The 18,277-nt window shown below is 42.3% G+C and overlaps 1 protein-coding gene, 1 long non-coding RNA gene and 1 pseudogene across 2 annotated transcripts in view; 2 read left to right on the top strand and 1 right to left on the bottom strand.

Moving 5' to 3' along the window:
* The first annotated feature begins 708 nt into the window (after nucleotides 1–708).
* LOC105239999 lies at nucleotides 709–4,144 on the top strand. The gene is made up of 3 exons (XR_858915.3): nucleotides 709–834; nucleotides 940–1,026; nucleotides 3,944–4,144. It is a non-coding gene; the product is annotated as an uncharacterized LOC105239999 (long non-coding RNA).
* Nucleotides 4,145–4,588: 444 nt separating this feature from the next.
* Nucleotides 4,589–18,277, top strand: part of LOC100475340 (integrin alpha-M) — a 37,786-nt gene continuing 24,097 nt past the window's right edge. Inside the window, exons 1-6 of the mRNA XM_034669549.1 lie at nucleotides 4,589–5,617; nucleotides 7,408–7,516; nucleotides 11,574–11,676; nucleotides 11,984–12,055; nucleotides 12,201–12,318; nucleotides 18,006–18,136. Coding sequence (XP_034525440.1) covers nucleotides 5,590–5,617; nucleotides 7,408–7,516; nucleotides 11,574–11,676; nucleotides 11,984–12,055; nucleotides 12,201–12,318; nucleotides 18,006–18,136 — 561 coding nt within the window. The 5' untranslated portion in view covers nucleotides 4,589–5,589. The remainder of the gene's footprint in view (nucleotides 5,618–7,407; nucleotides 7,517–11,573; nucleotides 11,677–11,983; nucleotides 12,056–12,200; nucleotides 12,319–18,005; nucleotides 18,137–18,277) is intronic.
* LOC105240009 lies at nucleotides 17,443–17,873 on the bottom strand (annotated as a pseudogene).

Below are 18,277 nucleotides of genomic sequence, written 5' to 3'. Positions count from 1 at the left end.
CCCCACTCCAACCCCAAGAGCTACAGACTAAAACTGTCTCATCTATTAGTCTAGAATATTGCCTCCCCTTTTTCAATTCATCCTTTTTGATTTGCAGGACAAGAACCATGTGGAAATTTAGTTTTGCCATCTAGGTAGGTAATAAACGGAACCTAAAAGGGGCTTATTGTGTCTTTATTGGTCCAATCAGTCATGCCTTGGTCTTACCTAGCCTTGTTGTCTGCCTGGGGCTGAGATGGGGCAAGTCGTGGGAAGCAAGATTGAGAGCCAAGCATACTCGGTTTGAGGTGCTTATTAGACATCGAGCAGGAAGTTGGATATCTGAGTTTGGAGCTCAAGGAAGGCGTCTGGGATGGAGATACAAACTTTGGCATGGTCAGCATACAGATGATATTTATAGCCTTGAGACCACCTAAGAAACTGAGCTCTGGGACCCTCCTTAGGAGCTTGGGAGAAAAGAAGGGACTGACAAAAGAAACAGGGAGGAGGGACTGGGATGAAGGAGAACCAGGAGAGCGGAGAGCCCCCAAGGCCAATGTACAAATTAGTTCCAGGAAGGAGTGCTCAAACGTCAAAAACTGCTGCTGAATCACTTAAGATGAGGATTGAGAAACAACTATCGGAGTTCACCGCGTACCCTTGGTGACCTTGACGAAAAGAGTTTTGGTGGAGTGGGGGCTGGGGTGGGGCAAATGCTTGACTGGAATGGGTTTAAAGAGAGTGGGAGGAGCAGAATTGAGCGCAGCAAATGCAGACAACTGTTTTAGAAACTGTTTCGCAAAAAGGAAGCAAAAAATGGAACCCTCACTGGTGGGGGAAACGGGATCAAAGAAAGTATTTGCTTTTTCATTAAGAGAAATAAATTATTTCTGATGGGAATACCGGATTTCTGGGTATACATTCAGTATTGTTTTCCTTGGCCTTATGCATTTATTCCAGAACCAATACCATACTTTAACTTACAATGGCTTTGGGGTTTTGCTTTGATGTGGCACCTCTGGCTGTGGAATGGTATGATGCAATAAGGTATGTTTCGTAGTTTTCTAAGTTATTTCTATGTGTTTTCTCTTCCAGGTGAATTTCATTTTTATTTTATTTTATTTTTAAAAACTTATTTATGTATTTTTTAAAAAATTATTTATTTATTTGACACAGAGAGAGAGAGAGTACAAGCAGGTGGGGCAGCAAGAGGGAGAGGGAGAAGCAGACTCCGGGCTGAGCAAGGATTCTGATGTGGGCTCCATCCCAGGACCCTGGGATCATGACCTGAGCTGAAGGCAGATGCTTAAGTGACTGAGCCACCCAGGCGCCCCACTTCTAGGTGAATTTTAGTATCAGCTTGTCAAATTCAATAGTAATTCTGTTGGGTGAGAGTATACTGAATTACCGAGTACTCTGCTGGAGAATTGACGTATTTATAGTGTTAAGCCTTGTCATCCACAAATACGGCTTGTCTCTCTATTGTTTGATGTCCTTGAGGAAAGCAAAACAGTTAAAAAATATAGTTTTTACATATTTCATGTTAGATTTATGCTTACACATTTTACAGCTTTTCAATGTTATGGATGGTATTTTCTTATTAGAAGATTAGTCAACCTTAGCTGAATAAAGAATAGATTAGATTTTTATATGTTCATCTTGCTGAATAAGTTTAGTTCTAACAAGGTACTGTTACCAGTCTTGGATTTTCATACTTTCTGCAAATGATGACTTTTGCCCCTAGAACATGCCTTGTGCGGGAAAGCGTTATGATCGGGTATTACTGCTGTCCATAATTTTTGCTCTTGGGGAGTTGACAAAATGATCAGAACAATTCTTTGAAGTGGTTTCCTAGCTGTGCCAGAGTTACTCAGATTCAAAGAGAAAATTGCACGGGTGGTGTGATGTGGTACTGGAATCTCACTTTATATTGACTTGGATAGAGAATAGATGAATGGTTAAAAAAAAATAAAGAAAAAACCCCAGACAAATACAGAGAAGCAAAATTTCCTTCTAAAAGCTTATTTTAAAACCTTTTCAATGAATGGAACTGGGAAATTATTTGTTCATGTGAACAAAAATGAACTTGGACTCCCTATGTCACACCACATACACATAAAATAAAAAAAAATTAAAACAGTTTTGCACAAAGTCAGAAATTATTATTATTTTTAGAAATTAAATAACATAAGTAAAATGAATATTTGAGACTATATTAGTGAAAAAGTTTTTTTTAACTTTGGAGATTTCTTAAGTCACAGGAAAGGCTAGTAATAATCATCCATATTAAACATAAAAGCATCTGCCCAAAAGAAATGCCAATTATAATTGTTAATAGCATCTAACTCGTAGTTTGAGCATGAGTCTCAGAAGAGCTTATGTCTGTGAAAGTGACTTGTAAAGTACTAGGCAATGGTGGTTATGTTTACTTTTGTATCGCCCAGCACCGGTATTTCCTGTATCACCTCCCAAATAAATTGTGCACTTGGATCCTTGTCTCAGGGTCCATTTACTGTGGAACCCAAGCTAAGATATTATCAAGAGTGGGGCTGAGGAATAGATGAGAGGAAATGGCTGGGAGCCTATAGACAGGTGTCCACCTGTGGTTACCTGGTTAGGGGCACACCCAGTGCTGAGTAAATGAGAAAGTCTCTGTGGGTTGGGTAGCCATTCTGAAATTTTACCCATGCCTTTATAGATGGTTGGCCCTTGGCCACTGTTCAGGACAAAAACAGGCCCTGATGTCTGAGCTATAGCAGCTTCCTGTGGTGGTCAGAGTGAAAGCTTTTACCAAACAAACCAAGCATATTCATGAAATTATTCCTCCACACCCTGATCGGTGTCCTCTCATCCAGGGCCTAAGGCCTTATTCCTCTTTCCTCAGCCCCTTTTCCTGCTAACATGTGTAGGCACTTTGTTGTTTTAAATTATTTATTGGTGTTGTTCTTTTCTTTCTGATTATAAAAGCCATTCTTTGTGTTTTTTTTGTATAAAAGTTTTAAATACATGAGAATATAGAAGAAAATTAAAATCAACCTGTGACAGATTAAAATAGACCACAATTCCTTGACATAATTCCCACTGAGAAGTGGGATCTATGTCTTCTCTCCTTGAATGTGGATGAGCTCTGTGACTGCTTGACCAATAGAATATGGTGGAAGAGACTCTGTGGCAGTTTTCAAATCAAAATCTTATGAGACTGGACACTTCGATTATTGTTTCTTAGAACACGTACTCTTGAAATCTAATCACGATGCTGTGAGAAGCCCAGGGAACCTAGAGAGGCCATATGGAGGTACTTAAGTTGACAGTCCCAACTGAGCCCCCACCCGCACCAACTGCTGGCCATGTGAGTGACCAATTTTGAAAGTCCAGACCAACTGAGCCTTGGATGACTCTGGTCTTAGTCATGATCTGACTGTGACCACGTGAGATCCCTTAGGACTGCTGAAGCTGGACAATCCACAGGACCATGACACAATAAGTCACTAAGATTTGGAGTGGCTTGTTAGGCAGCAATAAATGACTGGAACAAATCCATAATCCAACCCTCCGAAGATAATCACTATTCACATTTTGGTTTTTTTACACACACATTTTTTTAAATGAGTAATTTTGTTAAAAATGTATAGAATTTTTATGGATTTTTTTCAGAGATCAAACATTTATTTGCTCTGGTTATTAAGAAGGTAGGACGAGGGGCGAGAGAAAATGTGTTGGAGATAGAGTGAAAAAATCATTGGCTTGGGGAGTCACATTAGCAGTCACATACAAGGTACAGTTTGGTATGCTATGTATTTCGTGTGTGACTGAATAAAGGAAACCTCATTTAAAATGGAGGCAGGAGGCCAGGAAGGGGAGCTTTCACATCCTACTGCTCATGATCAGTGGCAGACCCCAACAGAAAGAGACTTGAATTCACAGCAGGAAGACATCTATAGTTAATATATTTTTCCTCCAACAGGACGAAGAAAGATTTTCTCCTTGCCAACCAACAGCCTGCCAATGAGAGACGGTCCCGACTCAGCAATGAAAAGCAACTATACTTTTTTTTTTATTTGATGCAATGTTCCATGATTCATTGTTTGCGTATAACACCCAGTGCACCATGCAATATGTACCCTCCTTAATACCCATCACCGGCCTAGCCCAATCCCCCACCCCCCTCCCCTCTGAAGCCCTCAGTTTGTTTCCCAGAGTCCATAGTCTCTCATGGTTCATTCCCCCTTCTGATTACCTCCCCTTCATTCTTCCCTTCCTTATACTTTGAACTCCCAGTTTACTCCAATGGACTTTTTGTGTATAACAGCCCTCCCAACTCCCTCCTTTCCCCTGTGAAAGAGCTTTCCTGTCCTTTGTTTTTGGGACTTGCCTCTAGTTTTGCCATAGTTTCTAAGTCTCAAATTGCAATTTCTACTATTCTTGAATAAACCCAGTTTTGCTGGTAAAATAACTAACAGTTTTGGGGCACCTGGGTGGCGCAGTTGTTAAGGGTCTGCCTTCGGCTCAGGGCGTGATCCCGGCGTTATGGGATCGAGCCCCACATCAGGCTCCTCTGCTATGAGCCTGCTTCTTCCTCTCCCACTCCCCCTGCTTGTGTTCCCTCTCTCGCTGGCTGTCTCTATCTCTGTCAAATAAATAAATAAAATCTTAAAAAAAACCCCCAAAACTAACAGTTTTGTCTTGAAGGTTAACACGTGAAATTATGATCCTGTGTCTTTGAAAACAGATTTATAAGTGAGTAGACATGATGGAATGTAAGGATATATCACAGAGTGAGGCATTATTTACCAATCCCTCTGTTGTTGGGTATTTAAGCTGTCCTTGATTTTCATTATAAAAACAATGCCAAAAAATAATAAAAATAAAAATAAAAACAGTGCCATAGTGAACAAGCTTGTACATACATTTTTGACTGTACTTCTCGACTGTTTCTTAGGATAAATTTCTGGAAGTGAAAATTCCTGGACAAAGGGTTTGAGGCTTTAAAACAATTTTTTTTATTATATTCGATTAGCCAACATATAGTATATCATTAGTTTTTAATGTAGTGTTCAACGATTCATTAGTTTTTTTTTTAAAGCAAAATAATATTAAAAAAGCATGGGGTTTCTCTGTACGTGAATTGTCCTTTCTGATGGCTACGAAAGGAGAACCGCACTGGCTGAAGGGTACTCCTCGTTTCCTTGGGCTGGAGGGAAGGACATTTGCGAAGTGTGCTTTCAGGAAGAAACAGTGTGACTTCCCACACGTGCTTGTCTGTATTAATGTTTTGACACACGGTCCAGGAGGCAGGCCCTAAGTCTATTCAGCTTGCTTTTCATAATGCTTGGCCAACCCTAGAAGCAGGTGGGCAAAAAAAGAACACCTTTGGGACAATGAACTTCATGGTTTGGGTGAGGGATCTGGGTAGGAAGGGAGCACAGTCTGTTCGTAGCCTCAAGAAGGTCAAGCAGGCCTTGCATGCTCGCTGAGCCTCCACCCTCTTTCTTTGAATGGCTAACAGACTTCTGTAACCAACTTCTCCTTTTCTGTCCTTCCTGTCTTTGGTGGCTTCCTTGAAGTGGCTCAGTGGTGCATGAAGCCCCACGGGTCCTGCTCTCTCCCGCTATGACTCACAGATTCCTTCTGTTACCAGGTACACGAGGGACTTGGAGGGGGGCCCTCAGGGAGAGGAGGAGGGTCTCTTTTGAGTCTAAGTAGAGAGAGAGGGCACAGAATATCTAGGAGTTAGCCTGGAGGAAGACAAAGGGGATTTGGGGAAGGCTAAGGGATTCAAGAACAAGCAGAGAGTGGAACCAGACCAAGATGGCAAGCCCAAAGAAGATTGGATGAATAATTAAATTCATAGACTTATGCAGTGGGATTTGGCTGGCCCCTTCACTTTACAGATTAGGAAACTGAGGCCCCAGAGAGGTGGAATGATATGCCCAAGGGTGCATAACACTTGTTGGATTCTGAGTGTTTCTTCTTGGATTCCATCTTATCACCTTCACTTGGCCCAGCGTTTTATTTTCCAAGGATCCAGGTGTAAATGTTAGTTGAATGACTGACCAAAATGATTCAATTTTGTTTCCTTTTATGCCTGTACTTTGTGAGAATGAACCACAGAAGAGGAAAAAAAGCGCTTGAGAATTGCATAGGAAGGAAATTGCCTAATTAAGAGTCTTTAGGAACTTAATTGTTGGGCAGACCAGCAGGATGGGAGGATAGGGTGGAGTTCAGAGACCGGATGACTGCACCCCCACATTGGTGGACCTTAGGCCAGGAATCAGCAAACCAAGGCTGGTGGGCATCTGGGGAGGCTTCCTCCCACCTGTTTTTGTAGGTCTCAGATGAGCATTTATTTTAATTTTTTTTTTTTTAAAGATTTTATTTACTTATTCGACAGAGATAGCGACAGCCAGCGAGAGAGGGAACACAAGCAGGGGGAGCAGGAGAGGAAGAAGCAGGCTCATAGCAGAGGAGCCTGATGTGGGGCTCGATCCCATAACGCTGGGATCACGCCCTGAGCCGAAGGCAGACGCTTAACCGCTGTGCCACCCAGGAGCCCCTTTAATTTTTTTTTTTAAAAGAGATTCCAGCTTTTTTTTTTTTTTTTAAAGATTTTTATTTATTTATTTATTTGACAGAGATAGAGACAGCCAGCGAGAGAGGGAACACAAGCAGGGGGAGTGGGAGAGGAAGAAGCAGGCTCATAGTGGAGGAGCCTGATGTGGGGCTATCCCGTAACGCCGGGATCACGCCCTGAGCCGAAGGCAGACGCTTAACCGCTGTGCCACCCAGGCGCCCCTATTTTAATTTTTAATTTTTTTAAAAAATAGGCTCCACGCCCAACATTGAGCTCAACATGGGGCTTGAACTCAGGACCCTGAGATCAAGACCTGAGCTGAGATCAAGAGTCTGTTGCTCATCCCACTGAACCACTCAGGTGGCCCTCAAATGAGCATTTAGAATCTCTTCATGATAGGGAATACTGTCCTTGAATCCCAGTGAAATGACTTTCTCTTCCCCAAAGAATTCCATTTGTCTCATTAATACATTTAAAAAAAAGATTTTATTAAGCAATCTCTACGCACAATGTAGGGCTCGAATCCACAAGCCCGAGATCAAGAGTCACAAGCTCTACTGACTGAGCCATTATTATATTTTGTATTTCCTTATCGAAAAATATGTGGAAATGCATTTTCTCTATTGTTTTAGAAATACCTACCAATATATGCTATTTGCCTCTTGGACCAGAAAACCTAAAATATTAGCTGGCCCTTTAGAGAAAAAGTGTAGGGCTAACAGAACCAGACCTGGGACGTAGACATCTCCATGCTGGGTTGGGGTGAATTTCAGCAGGTAGATGCATGGCGCAGGAAGGCAAGCTGCTTTCTTATCTCCTTATCCCCGCCTGACCCTCACCGCTTCTCCTTCCTCTAGCCTTGGTCTTATTATGTGATGGGTTCAACCTGGAGACTGAAAAAGCAGCGATCTTCCAAGAGAATGCAAGGAGCTTTGGGCACAGCGTGGTCCAGCTTGAGGGATCCGGGTAAGGACTGCAGGTGGACGTCTCTGTCTTACACTTTTTCTCTTTAAAATGTATACACCTGAAAAAAAATCACAATTTCCTTGATTTTTCTCTTGATTTATTTTTTTGGATCGGTAATGCAGTTACAGAGTTCTCAATCCAAAAGATTGAGCGCAATAGTAACAAGTCTCAGCACATACACCTTTCCCCCATTCCCTACTCAGGAGGGTCCCTGGTAAATGGCTTCCTGTGGGTTCTTCCAGAGAAGAACTACGCTGCGTGTTGCACAGTTTCCTAACCTCCATCCCACACACAATTTGTAGCACGTTATACTCAAACTGCAGTCTGCTTCCTATTTTTGTAAATAAATTTTATTTTTTTTATTTTTTATTTTTTAAACAGCAGATCTTTTTTTTTTTTTTTAAAGATTTTATTTATTTATTTAACAGAGATAGAGACAGCCAGCAAGAGAGGGAACACAAGCAGGGGGAGTGGGAGAGGAAGAAGCAGGCTCATAGTGGAGGAGCCTGATGTGGGGCTCGATCCCATAACGCCGGGATCACGCCCTGAGCCGAAGGCAGATGCTTAACCGCTGTGCCACCCAGGCGCCCCTGTAAATAAATTTTATTGACACAACCCTCATCCCAACTTGCCATTCATTGTTTATGGCTGCTTTGGAGTTAAAATAATGGTAGAATCAAGAGGCTTCAAAAGAGAGTATATGGCCTGCAAAGCCTAAAATATTTACCTATATGAAATAATATTTATGGAAATAATATTACCTTTCCAGAAAAAATGTCCTGTCCTCTGCTGTATACCAAACTTTGTATTTTTTTTTCTTAATAGAGTTTCATGATTTTACCAGATAAAGGCCTTACTCATTTTTTTAAAAGATTTATTTATTTGAGAGAGAGAGAGAGATAGAGAAAGAGAGAGCATGGTGGAGGGACAAAGAAAGAGGGAGAGAGAATCTCAAACAGATTTTGTGTGGAGTGCAGAGCCCTACACGGGGCTCGATCTCATGACTGTGAGATCAGGGCCTGAGCTGAAACCAAGAGTCGGATGCTTCACTGACTGCACCATCCAGGCGCCCCATTTTTAAAAAAGATTTATTTATCTTACTCTTTCTTTTTTATGCTTGCATCATATTCTATTATTTTGACATATTGTAATTTACATCGATATTACATTTAAATCTCTTAATAGACATTAGATTGTTTCCAAACTTTTGTGATGTGAAAAATGCTGTCATTTTGCACATGCACAAGTATGTTTGGAAGTAAATTCCCAGAATTAGGATTCCTGGATCAAAGGGTACATATTGAATGTGTGATGTGAATAGGTTTTCCCAGATTACCCTTCATGGAGGTGGCAACAATTTACACTCACACCAGAAATTTATGGAAAAACCGATTTCCCCACCCATTTGCCAACCCAGTGTGTTTTCAAACTTACTGATATCTGCAAATTGAATAGGTGAGATATGGTATCTCAATTTGGTTTTAAATTGCACTTATTTTTAAATGAGAGATGTATTCACTTTTCTGTGAACACCTTTTTCTTATCTGTTGCCCATTTTTCTATTGTTTTTTTTTTCTTTTTCCTTATTGGTTTGTAGGAGCTCTAAGTATATTGAGGAAAGTAGTCTGTGGCACGAGTTGCTGATCTCCCTCTGCCCAGTTTATTGTTTGTCCTTTGACTTTGCTTTTACAGAAATTTTTAAATTTAAATTCAATTAGTCAACATATAGTACATCGTTAGTTTCAGATGTAGAGTTCAGTAATTCATCAGTTGCATATAATACCCAGTGCTCATCACATCCCATGCCTTCCTTAATGCCCGTCACTCAGTTACCCCATCCCCCCACCCCCCTCACCTCCAGCAATCCCCAGTTTGTTTCCTAGAGTTACGAGTCTCTCATGGTTTGTCGCCCTCTCTTAGTTCTTCCCATTCAGTTTTCCCTTCCTTCTTCTATGATCCTCTGCACTATTTCTTATATTCCACATATGAGTGAAACCGCATGATAAGTGTCTGATTGGCTTATTTTGCTCAACATAATACCCACCAGTTCCGTCCACGTCGACGTAAATGGTAAGAGTTCATCCTTTTTGATGGTTGAGTAATATTCCACTGTAGATATATACCACATCTTCTTTATCCATTCATCTGTCACTGGACATCTGGGCTCCCTCCACAGTTTGGCTATTGTGAACATTGCTGCTATGAACATTGGGGTGCAGGTACCCCTTCAGATCACTATGTTTTTATCTTGGGGTAAATACCTAGTAGTGTAATTGCTGGGTCCTAGGGTAGCTCTATTTTTAACATCTGTTTTTAACTCCACACTGTTTTCCAGAGTGGTTGTACCAGCTTGCATTCCCACCAACAGTGTAAGAGGGTTCCCTTTTCTCCGCATCCTTACCAGCATTTCTTGTTTCCTGACTTGTTCATGTTAGCCATTCTGACTGGTGTGAGGTGGTATCTCATTGTGGTTTTGATTTGTATTTTCCTGATGGCTTGTGATGTGGAGCGTTTTTTCATGTGTCTGTTGGCCATTTGCACATACAGAAAAAATTTAAAAGGTTTTAATTTAAATTCCAGGTGGTTAACATACAGTGTTATATTAGTTTCAGGTATACAATATAGTGACCCAACACTTCCATACATCACCCTGTGCTCATCACAAGTGCCCTCCTTAATCCCCATCACTTATTTAATCCATCACCCCATCCCTCTCCCTTCTAGCCACCATCAGTTTGTTCTCTATAGTTGAGTCTGTTTCTTGGTTTGCCTCGCTCTCTCTTTTTATTTTTTTGGTCCCTTTGCTTGTTGGCTTGGTTTCTTAAATTCCACATATGACTGAAATTATATGGTATTTGTCTTTCTCTGATTTATTTTGCTTAGCGTAATACTCTCTAGCTCATCCATGTCATTGAAAATGGAAAGATTTCGTTCTCTCTTATGGTCGAATAATATTCCATTGTGTGTGTATATATATCATAACTTATTTTTTTAAAAGTTTTATTTGTAAGTAATCTCTACACCCAACATGGGGCTCAAACTCCCAACCCCAAGATCAAGAATCACATGCTCCACTGACTGAGCCAGTCATGCACCCCAATATACCACATCTTCTTTATCCATTCATCAATCAATGGGCATATGGGCTCTTTCCATAATTTGGCTATTGTAGATAATGCGGGTATAGACTTTGGGGTGCATGTAGCCCTTTGAATTAGTATTTTTATATTTTTTGGGTAAATACCCAGTAATGCAATTGCTGGATTGTAGGGTAGTTCTATTTTTAACTTTTTGAGGAAACTCCATGCTGTTTTCCAGAGTGGCTGCACCAGTTTGCATTCCCACCAATAGTGCAAGAGGGTTCCCCTCTCTCCATATCCTTTCAACACCTGTTGTTTCTTGTGTTTTTTGTTTTTAGCCATGATGCAGGTGTAAGATGGTATCTCATTGTGGCTTTGATTTGCATTTCCCTTATATCACATACAGAAATTTATTGAAAAGGACTGTGGTCTGTAGTTGAATTTATTAATTAAAAAAAATTTAATTCTAGGGGCACCTGGGTGGCTCAGTCATTAAGTGTTCTGTCTTCGGCTCAGGGCGTGATCCCGGGGTCCTGGGATCGAGCCCCACATCGGGCTCCTCCGCTATAAGCCTGCTTCTTCCTCTCCCACTCCCCCTGCCTGTGTTCCCTCTCTCGCTGGCTGTCTCTCTGTGTCAAATAAATAAATAAAATCTTAAAAAAATTTAATTCTAGTATAGTTAACATATGGTGTTTTATTAGTTTCAGGTGTACAACATACGATTCGACAACTTTTAAATGACTTCTTGGTTTTGTGTCATTCTTAGAGAGGCCCTTCCCCTTCCAAGATTTAAAAATTTCCTGTTTTTTTTTTTTTGCTAAGTCTTCCTCCTATTTCTGGGAACTGGGAAATACATGTGAGGGTTGGCTCTCCTCGCTTTCTTCTGGGTGTCCGAACTTCCATAGTCTCCTTCTCTCCCCACATGTCAGAGTTTTCTCTTATCCCTGTGGTGATATTTTCCTACCTCACCCCCCCAGGTTTGTGGTTGGAGCCCCCCAGGAGATAAAGGCGGCCAACCAAACAGGCGGCCTCTACCAGTGTGACTACAGCACGGGCAAGTGTGACCCCATCCGCCTGCGGTGAGTCACTGCCCCTCCCTGGGACCCAGGGCTAGGTTTCCACCTGTACATACACCTGCCAGGTGTTCCAGGCATTCCTTTTGTTGGGGGTGTGTTGTTGGGGGCCCCGGTGTTCAGCTCCCTAGCTTCTGTGCTGTATACGGACTCTACCTCAGACATCCTCAGGTACCCCCTTCATTCCTTTCCTAAGACTTGGGGTCCTCCTTGACCTGTCAAGTCTCCATGTCTCCCAGGTCAAAGTGACCTCTGTTCACCTTCACAGAGCCCCTTTTACTGCCTGAAGGTGACCATATGTTTATGTCTCCTCAGTCCCCCTGGAGGCGGTGAACATGTCTCTGGGCCTGTCTCTGGCATTTGCCACCAAACCTTTCCGACTGCTGGTGAGTTGTCTTGGGTCATGGGAGCGTCCTGAGGGAAGGAGTCAGGGGCCCATGGCTGCTTGGTCTGTGGTCTGTGGAGGGTGGAGGTGCTGGGGGGAAAGGACAGGAGGCAGGAACAACCCCTCCCATCTGCAACCTTCCGCAGGCCTGTGGCCCCACTGTGCACCAAACTTGTAAGGAGAACACCTATGTGAATGGCTTATGCTTCCTGTTTGGACCCAACCTATGGCAGCAGCCCCAGAGTTTCCCAGAGAAGATCAGAGGTAGGTGGCTTTTGTCAGAGAATACAGATGGCCAGTGTGAGGGTAAGGGCAGGACTGGGATGGGGCTGTTTCCAGCCTGAGTGGTAACTTAGAGGTCTAGGTGCAGAAGCCGGAAGGAACTGGGCTCCGATAGAGATGGTGGGGGGAGAGGCAAGGGTCTTGAACTTTAAGAAAAGTCCTGATATAGCCACTCATCTTTGTGAGATGATGTCCCCCCCACCATCATCCTTAGAGTAAGTGCCTGAGTCTCCTGATCAAAGCCTTTGAGGCTCTCGCAACCTTTCTACTTCAGCCACTGTGTTCCAGGCACTCTGGCTGCCTTTCTTCTCCAAGAACGACACCAAGCTGTCCCTGCCTCAGGGCCTTTACACTTACTCTTCCTTCAGCCTGGAAAGCTCTTCCCTCAGATCTTAGCTGACCACCCATTATTGTCATCTCAGCTCAAATGTTACCTCTTCCAAGAGGCCTTTCCTTCGTGGCTCTTACAATCATTTCCACCGTTACTTCCTACCACATTGTTCACTTCACCGTCTTCATATCTGTATATACATATTCTATTTGTTTCTTTTCTGTGCTTTCTTCTAGAATGTAGGCTTCATGATAGCAGGGATACTGCTTCCCTAGCTCATTGCTCTATGCTCTTGTATCTATTGCTGCGTAACAAATTGCCCCTGAACTTAGCAGCTAAAAACAATAAATGTTCATTATATTGTAGTTCTTATGAATCAGGAATCTGGGCATGGCTTGGCTGGTGGCCTCCGTCTCAGGGTTTTTCATGAAATTGAAGTTAATTTGTTAAACCGGAGCTGTGGTATCATCTAAAGGCTTGACTGGGGGAAGAAGATCCACTTGCAAGCTCATTTACAAGATTGTTGGACTGAGGGCCACCGTTTTCACAGGCTGTTGGCTGGAGGTTTCTCTCAGTTGCTTGTCACCTGAAGTTCCCTATAGAGAAGTTCACAAATGCTCACCCGAGGGCAGCTGACTTCCCTCAGAGTGAGTAAACAAGGGAGTAGGAGAGCAAGAGAGAGAGAGAGAAAACACCCAAGAAAGACCATCAGTCTTTTCATAATCTAATCTCAGAAGTAATAGAACATTGCTTCTGCCATCTTATGTTCCTTTGAAGTGAGTCAAAAAGTCCATCTCCCACTCAAGAGAAGGTGACTATGCAAGGGTGTTATTTCCAGGAGATGAGAACCTTGTGCACCATCTTGGTGGCTGCCTACCACACCCTTGCTCCCCAAACATTTGTTGATTGAAAGAGAGTGAGTGAGTGACTGAATTTTTTTTCAAGCTGCTTTCTGCCACTTATTTCAACTGCTTGGCCATCTTTTTCCTTGTCTTCAAGTTGGTTCTGTTACCAAGGGCAGATATGTCTTCCTTTCATAGTTATTTTTTTCCCCCTCAAGCTCTGCTCCTTTGTAGTTTACTCTCAACAGATAACCTTCCTTCCTTCTTCACAAAGAAAATCAAGGCTGCCAGGGATGAACTCCTTCAACTTACTCCTACTCCTCGTTCAAATTTTGCAATGGTACCACCCTTGGCAGTGTCTCCCTGGTTTTAGAGGGAGACCTGACTGTCCGCCTTTCCATGAATCACTCTTCTATCTGGGCTTTTGGGGCTTTATCACGTCACCAACTCGAAGCCCACGTCCTCAATCATTCATTCTCTCCAGGAGCTTAAATTTCTCCCCCTCCTTTGAATGTAAACGTACTCACATTTACCCATATCTTAAAAACAATCAACCACCAATATTGATAGCAATGAAAATAACCTTTCCTCTCCCTGGTCTCCTCTACACCTGCTATTTCTCCTTTCCTTCACAACCAAACTTCTTGACAGAGTTCTCTCCTCTTGTTTCCATTTCCTCCATATCACCATTCTTCACCCTCTGACATCTGGCTTCTGTCTCACCATCATATAAATCTTCCTCTTGCAAGTGGCATTTGTGACTCCCTAAATGCCAATCTCTATTCTGTCCTCATGTTTACTGACTTTCCTGATGCGACCTAGAGATCATCTCTTCCTTCCCTAAACACCTTGGCTCCAGATTTCTCCCTTCCCCTCTCCTCCCTTCTTCTCCTCTTCCCCTCCCTTCCACTCCCCCTCCCCTCTCTTCTTCTTGCTTCTTCCACTGCCAAGGGCTTCTGCTAAACTTCATCTCCAGGCCATCTTCCTCTGCCTTCTTTGCATGTGTAGGGGTACCAGGTTACAGCTTCTATTCTTGTCCATGTGTTCTTCGTGCCCAATTGCATTCACTTCTGTGGCTTCAGCTCTTACACTCACATTTCTTTCTTCAGTCCTCACTCTCAGGATTCCATACTTTGCTTTTCTCTCTCTCTCTCTCTTTTTTTTTTTAGATTTTAGTTATTCATTTGACAGAGACAGCCAGTGAGAGAGGGAACATAAGCAGGGGGAGTGGGAGAGGGAGAAGCAGGCTCCCAGAGGAGCAGGGAGCCCGATGCGAGGCTCGATCCCAGGACCCTGGGATCACGCCCCAAGCCGAAGGCAGACCGCTTAACTACTGAGCCACCCAGGTGCCCCCATATTTTTCTTTTTCTTTTTTTAAAAAGATTTTATTTATTTATTTGACAGAGAGAGACAGCCAGCGAGAGAGGGAACACAAGCAGGGGGAGTGGGAGAGGAAGAAGCAGGCTCCCAGCGGAGGAGCCTGATGTGGGGCTCAATCCCAGGACCCCAGGATCATGCCCTGAGCCGAAGGCAGGCGCTTAACGACTGAGCCACCCAGGCACCCCCATACTTTTCTTTTTAAAAAACATTTTCAGTTCTTTAAAAATGATTCAAAATTCAAACAGCACTTAAGCACATAACACTTCTCTCTCTCTTGGTTCCCCCAGCCTACTGTTTTCTTCCTGGGATTCAACCACTGTTAGCAGTTTCTTGTGTCTTATGGAGATATTCTATATTCACAACCATAAACATATCTATAGTCTTCACTTTGTGCCACAAATGGTAGCATGTTGTACACACATGATTATTTTTCATTGAACATATCTTTGAGATTTCAACAATTTTTCTGGTTAATTTTCTTTGTATATTTTCCATATAAATGTTAGAATCTGCTTAAATATTTTTAAAAAGCCAATCCTTTTTTTGGGTAATTTTATTTTTTCAAAGATCATACAGTAAGATTGGCCTTTTTTCTTTTAGTGTACAGTTCCCTGAATTTTAAGGTATGTATAGATTTTCATAAAAAAAAGCATGAACATGGAGTACATGGCTGGGTCAGTCAGTAGAGCATGTGACGTTCGATCTCTGGGTTGTGGGTTCCAGCCCCGTGATGGTTGTAGAGATTACTTAAAAAAAATCATTTTTTATAAAGATTTTATTTATTTATCCCAGGGGAAGCAGCAGGCAGAGGGAGAAGCAGACTCCCCACTGAGCAAGAAGCCCGATGCAGGACTCCATCCCAGGCCCCTGGGATCATGACCCAAGCTAAAGGCAGTCCCTTAACTGACTGAACCACCCAGGCATCCCTAAAAATAAAATCTTAAAAAACCCCCACAAACCCAACATGAACAGAATACAAGAGTTCTGTTACTCCCCTAAAAAATCCTTCATGCTATCTCTTTCTCTCTTTTTTAAAGATTTGATTTATTTATTTGGCACAGAGAGAAAGAGAGCCCAAGCAGGGGGAGCAGCAGGCAGAAGGCGAGGGAGAAGCAGGCTCCCCGCTGAGCAGGGAGCCCAACGTAGGGCTTGATCCCAGGACCCTGGGATCATGACCCGAGCAGAAGGCAGACACTTAACTTACTGAGCCACCCAGGCGCCCCTCATGCTATATCTCTTTATAGTTAGTTGCCTTCTCCCTCTCCATCCCAGTCCTTGGCACTCACTAATCTGTTCCCCACCACTATATAGTTTGTCTTTTCAAGAAAGCTACATAAATGGAATTATAACCTTTTGAGATTGGCTTCTTTCACTAGCATAATGTATTTGCAATTCATCCGTGTTGTTGTGTCTATCAGTAGTTCTTTCCTTTTTTATTGCCAAATAATATTCCATTGCATAGATTTACCTCAGTCCCAGTCACAAGTTCATCTGTTCACACATGGAAAGATGTTTGGGTGGTTTCCAATGTTTGGCAATCATGAATAGAGTGGCTAGAAACTTTTCATTGCTACAGTAATCTTTCTAAATACAAAAAAGATCACCTGTCTCCTTTTCTAAGAAAACTTCAGTGGCTTTCCATTGCCTAAGGGATAAAGTCGAACTTCTTTTTTTGGGATAGAGAGGCCCTTCCCAACTCTCCTCTGCTTAGACATAGGCTTATCTCTATTCGCATCACACAGATTTATCTTAGTAGTGCCATTTCCATTCCTCAATTCTGCAGAGTTCTTTTATGTTCATTTCCTTTGTATCAGTCAGCGTTTTGACTGGAATAGATGGTACACTCCAGTTAGAATAATTGGAGAAGGGTGTATTTACAAAGGGACTAATTTTAAAGGTTTGATAGAGTCTTAGGGAACTACAGTGGATGATCCAGGAAGCCAGGGCAAGCAGCAGCAGAGCTGTTACCATTCCTAGGCTGATTGGACAAGGAGAGGGAGAAGTAACCAGAATTCAGAAGGAGAGAGAGTTGTCTGGAGTGTGCTTCCTTGAAGGAACAGTGCTCTTCCATTGAGGGACACAGCTGGCCCAAAGCAAACTTCCGGGGTGGGGTAGTAAGGGGAGAATACTCTGATCTCACTCTTCGCTCCCTCCAATCTTCTGTTGAGGTTCCTAATTGGGCAAATCCAAGTAGAAATCAGAGGGCAAAGGAGCCCAAAATGCATGTGGTCCATGTGGTCCATGTGGTCTGACTTCCTGGGGTGCAGAGCAGATTGGAGGAGGGTAAAAAGTGGATTTAGGGCTGGGGACAGAAGGGAGGAGGACATCCAGCCTATTGTTATATGTGCTATTCCTTTTTTCCCTGTAATTTATTTCTCCCTTTGTATTTCTGGCAAATTATTTCTCATTTTCAGAATTAGCTCTGATATCATCATTTTTCCCGACTTCCTCGGGCAGAATTAGCTAAAGTTTTCTATACTTCATGCACCTTTCAAATCGTATTAAACAATATTCAAGTTTATTAAACAAATTTTAGGAAGTATCATAAAATGTTTAACTTTCATCAGCCTCAAGGTTTATTTTGCTCCCAAATTTTGCATATAATTGAAATTTTAAATATGCTAACACCTGCTCAATTGATTCCACTCTAGATTCTAAGGCATCGGTTTCTTCCTGCAAACTTTTCTTTGCTTCTCCTAACATTTCTTGTATTTATTCTTATAAATGGCCAATGAAAACATCACCAATTTGATAAGGTATCATTAAGCAGTAGTCATCTATCTGCAAGCATGATATCCTTACAAGCATCTTCTAAATTTTGTAGTTGTTTCTTTTTTACTTCTATTTCTTCCTTCAGCTATGTGATTCTACTTGTATTCCATGAACATTTGTTGATCTTTTGTTGATCTTCAAAAGTGACAACAGTATTTTCTGGCAGATGCTTTCTTCCTGGTGGCTGTGATCTTGGGATTGTGTCCATGTTTTTATTAAACTTGGAACATGGGTTCCTATTGTTTACCTTTTATTTTCACTGCTTAGCCGAGAGCTGACATGCAAAAAATGAACCCCAGTCTCTAGTACTTAATTAGTTCATGCTCTTTCTCTTGTTCCCCAAGAGTGCCCTCGGCAGGACAGTGATATTGCCTTCTTGATTGATGGCTCTGGTAGCATCAACCCCATTGACTTTCAGCGGATGAAGGAGTTTGTCTCAACTGTGATGGATCGATTCAAGAACTCCAAAACCTTGGTGAGGGCATATGGGTAGGTTAGGAAATAGCTCATATAAGGCTGGCAGTTACATGGCAACCAGGCCGCCACTTACCCCTTTTACTTCTATTGCAGACATTGCCAAATTGCCAGTTGATCATGGTTTCCTTTTTCTTTCTTT

This window comes from Ailuropoda melanoleuca, chromosome 10 (assembly GCF_002007445.2).
Source record: "Ailuropoda melanoleuca isolate Jingjing chromosome 10, ASM200744v2, whole genome shotgun sequence".
Classification (NCBI taxonomy): Eukaryota; Metazoa; Chordata; class Mammalia; order Carnivora; family Ursidae; genus Ailuropoda; species Ailuropoda melanoleuca.
This window is presented reverse-complemented; position numbering and strand designations above follow the sequence as displayed.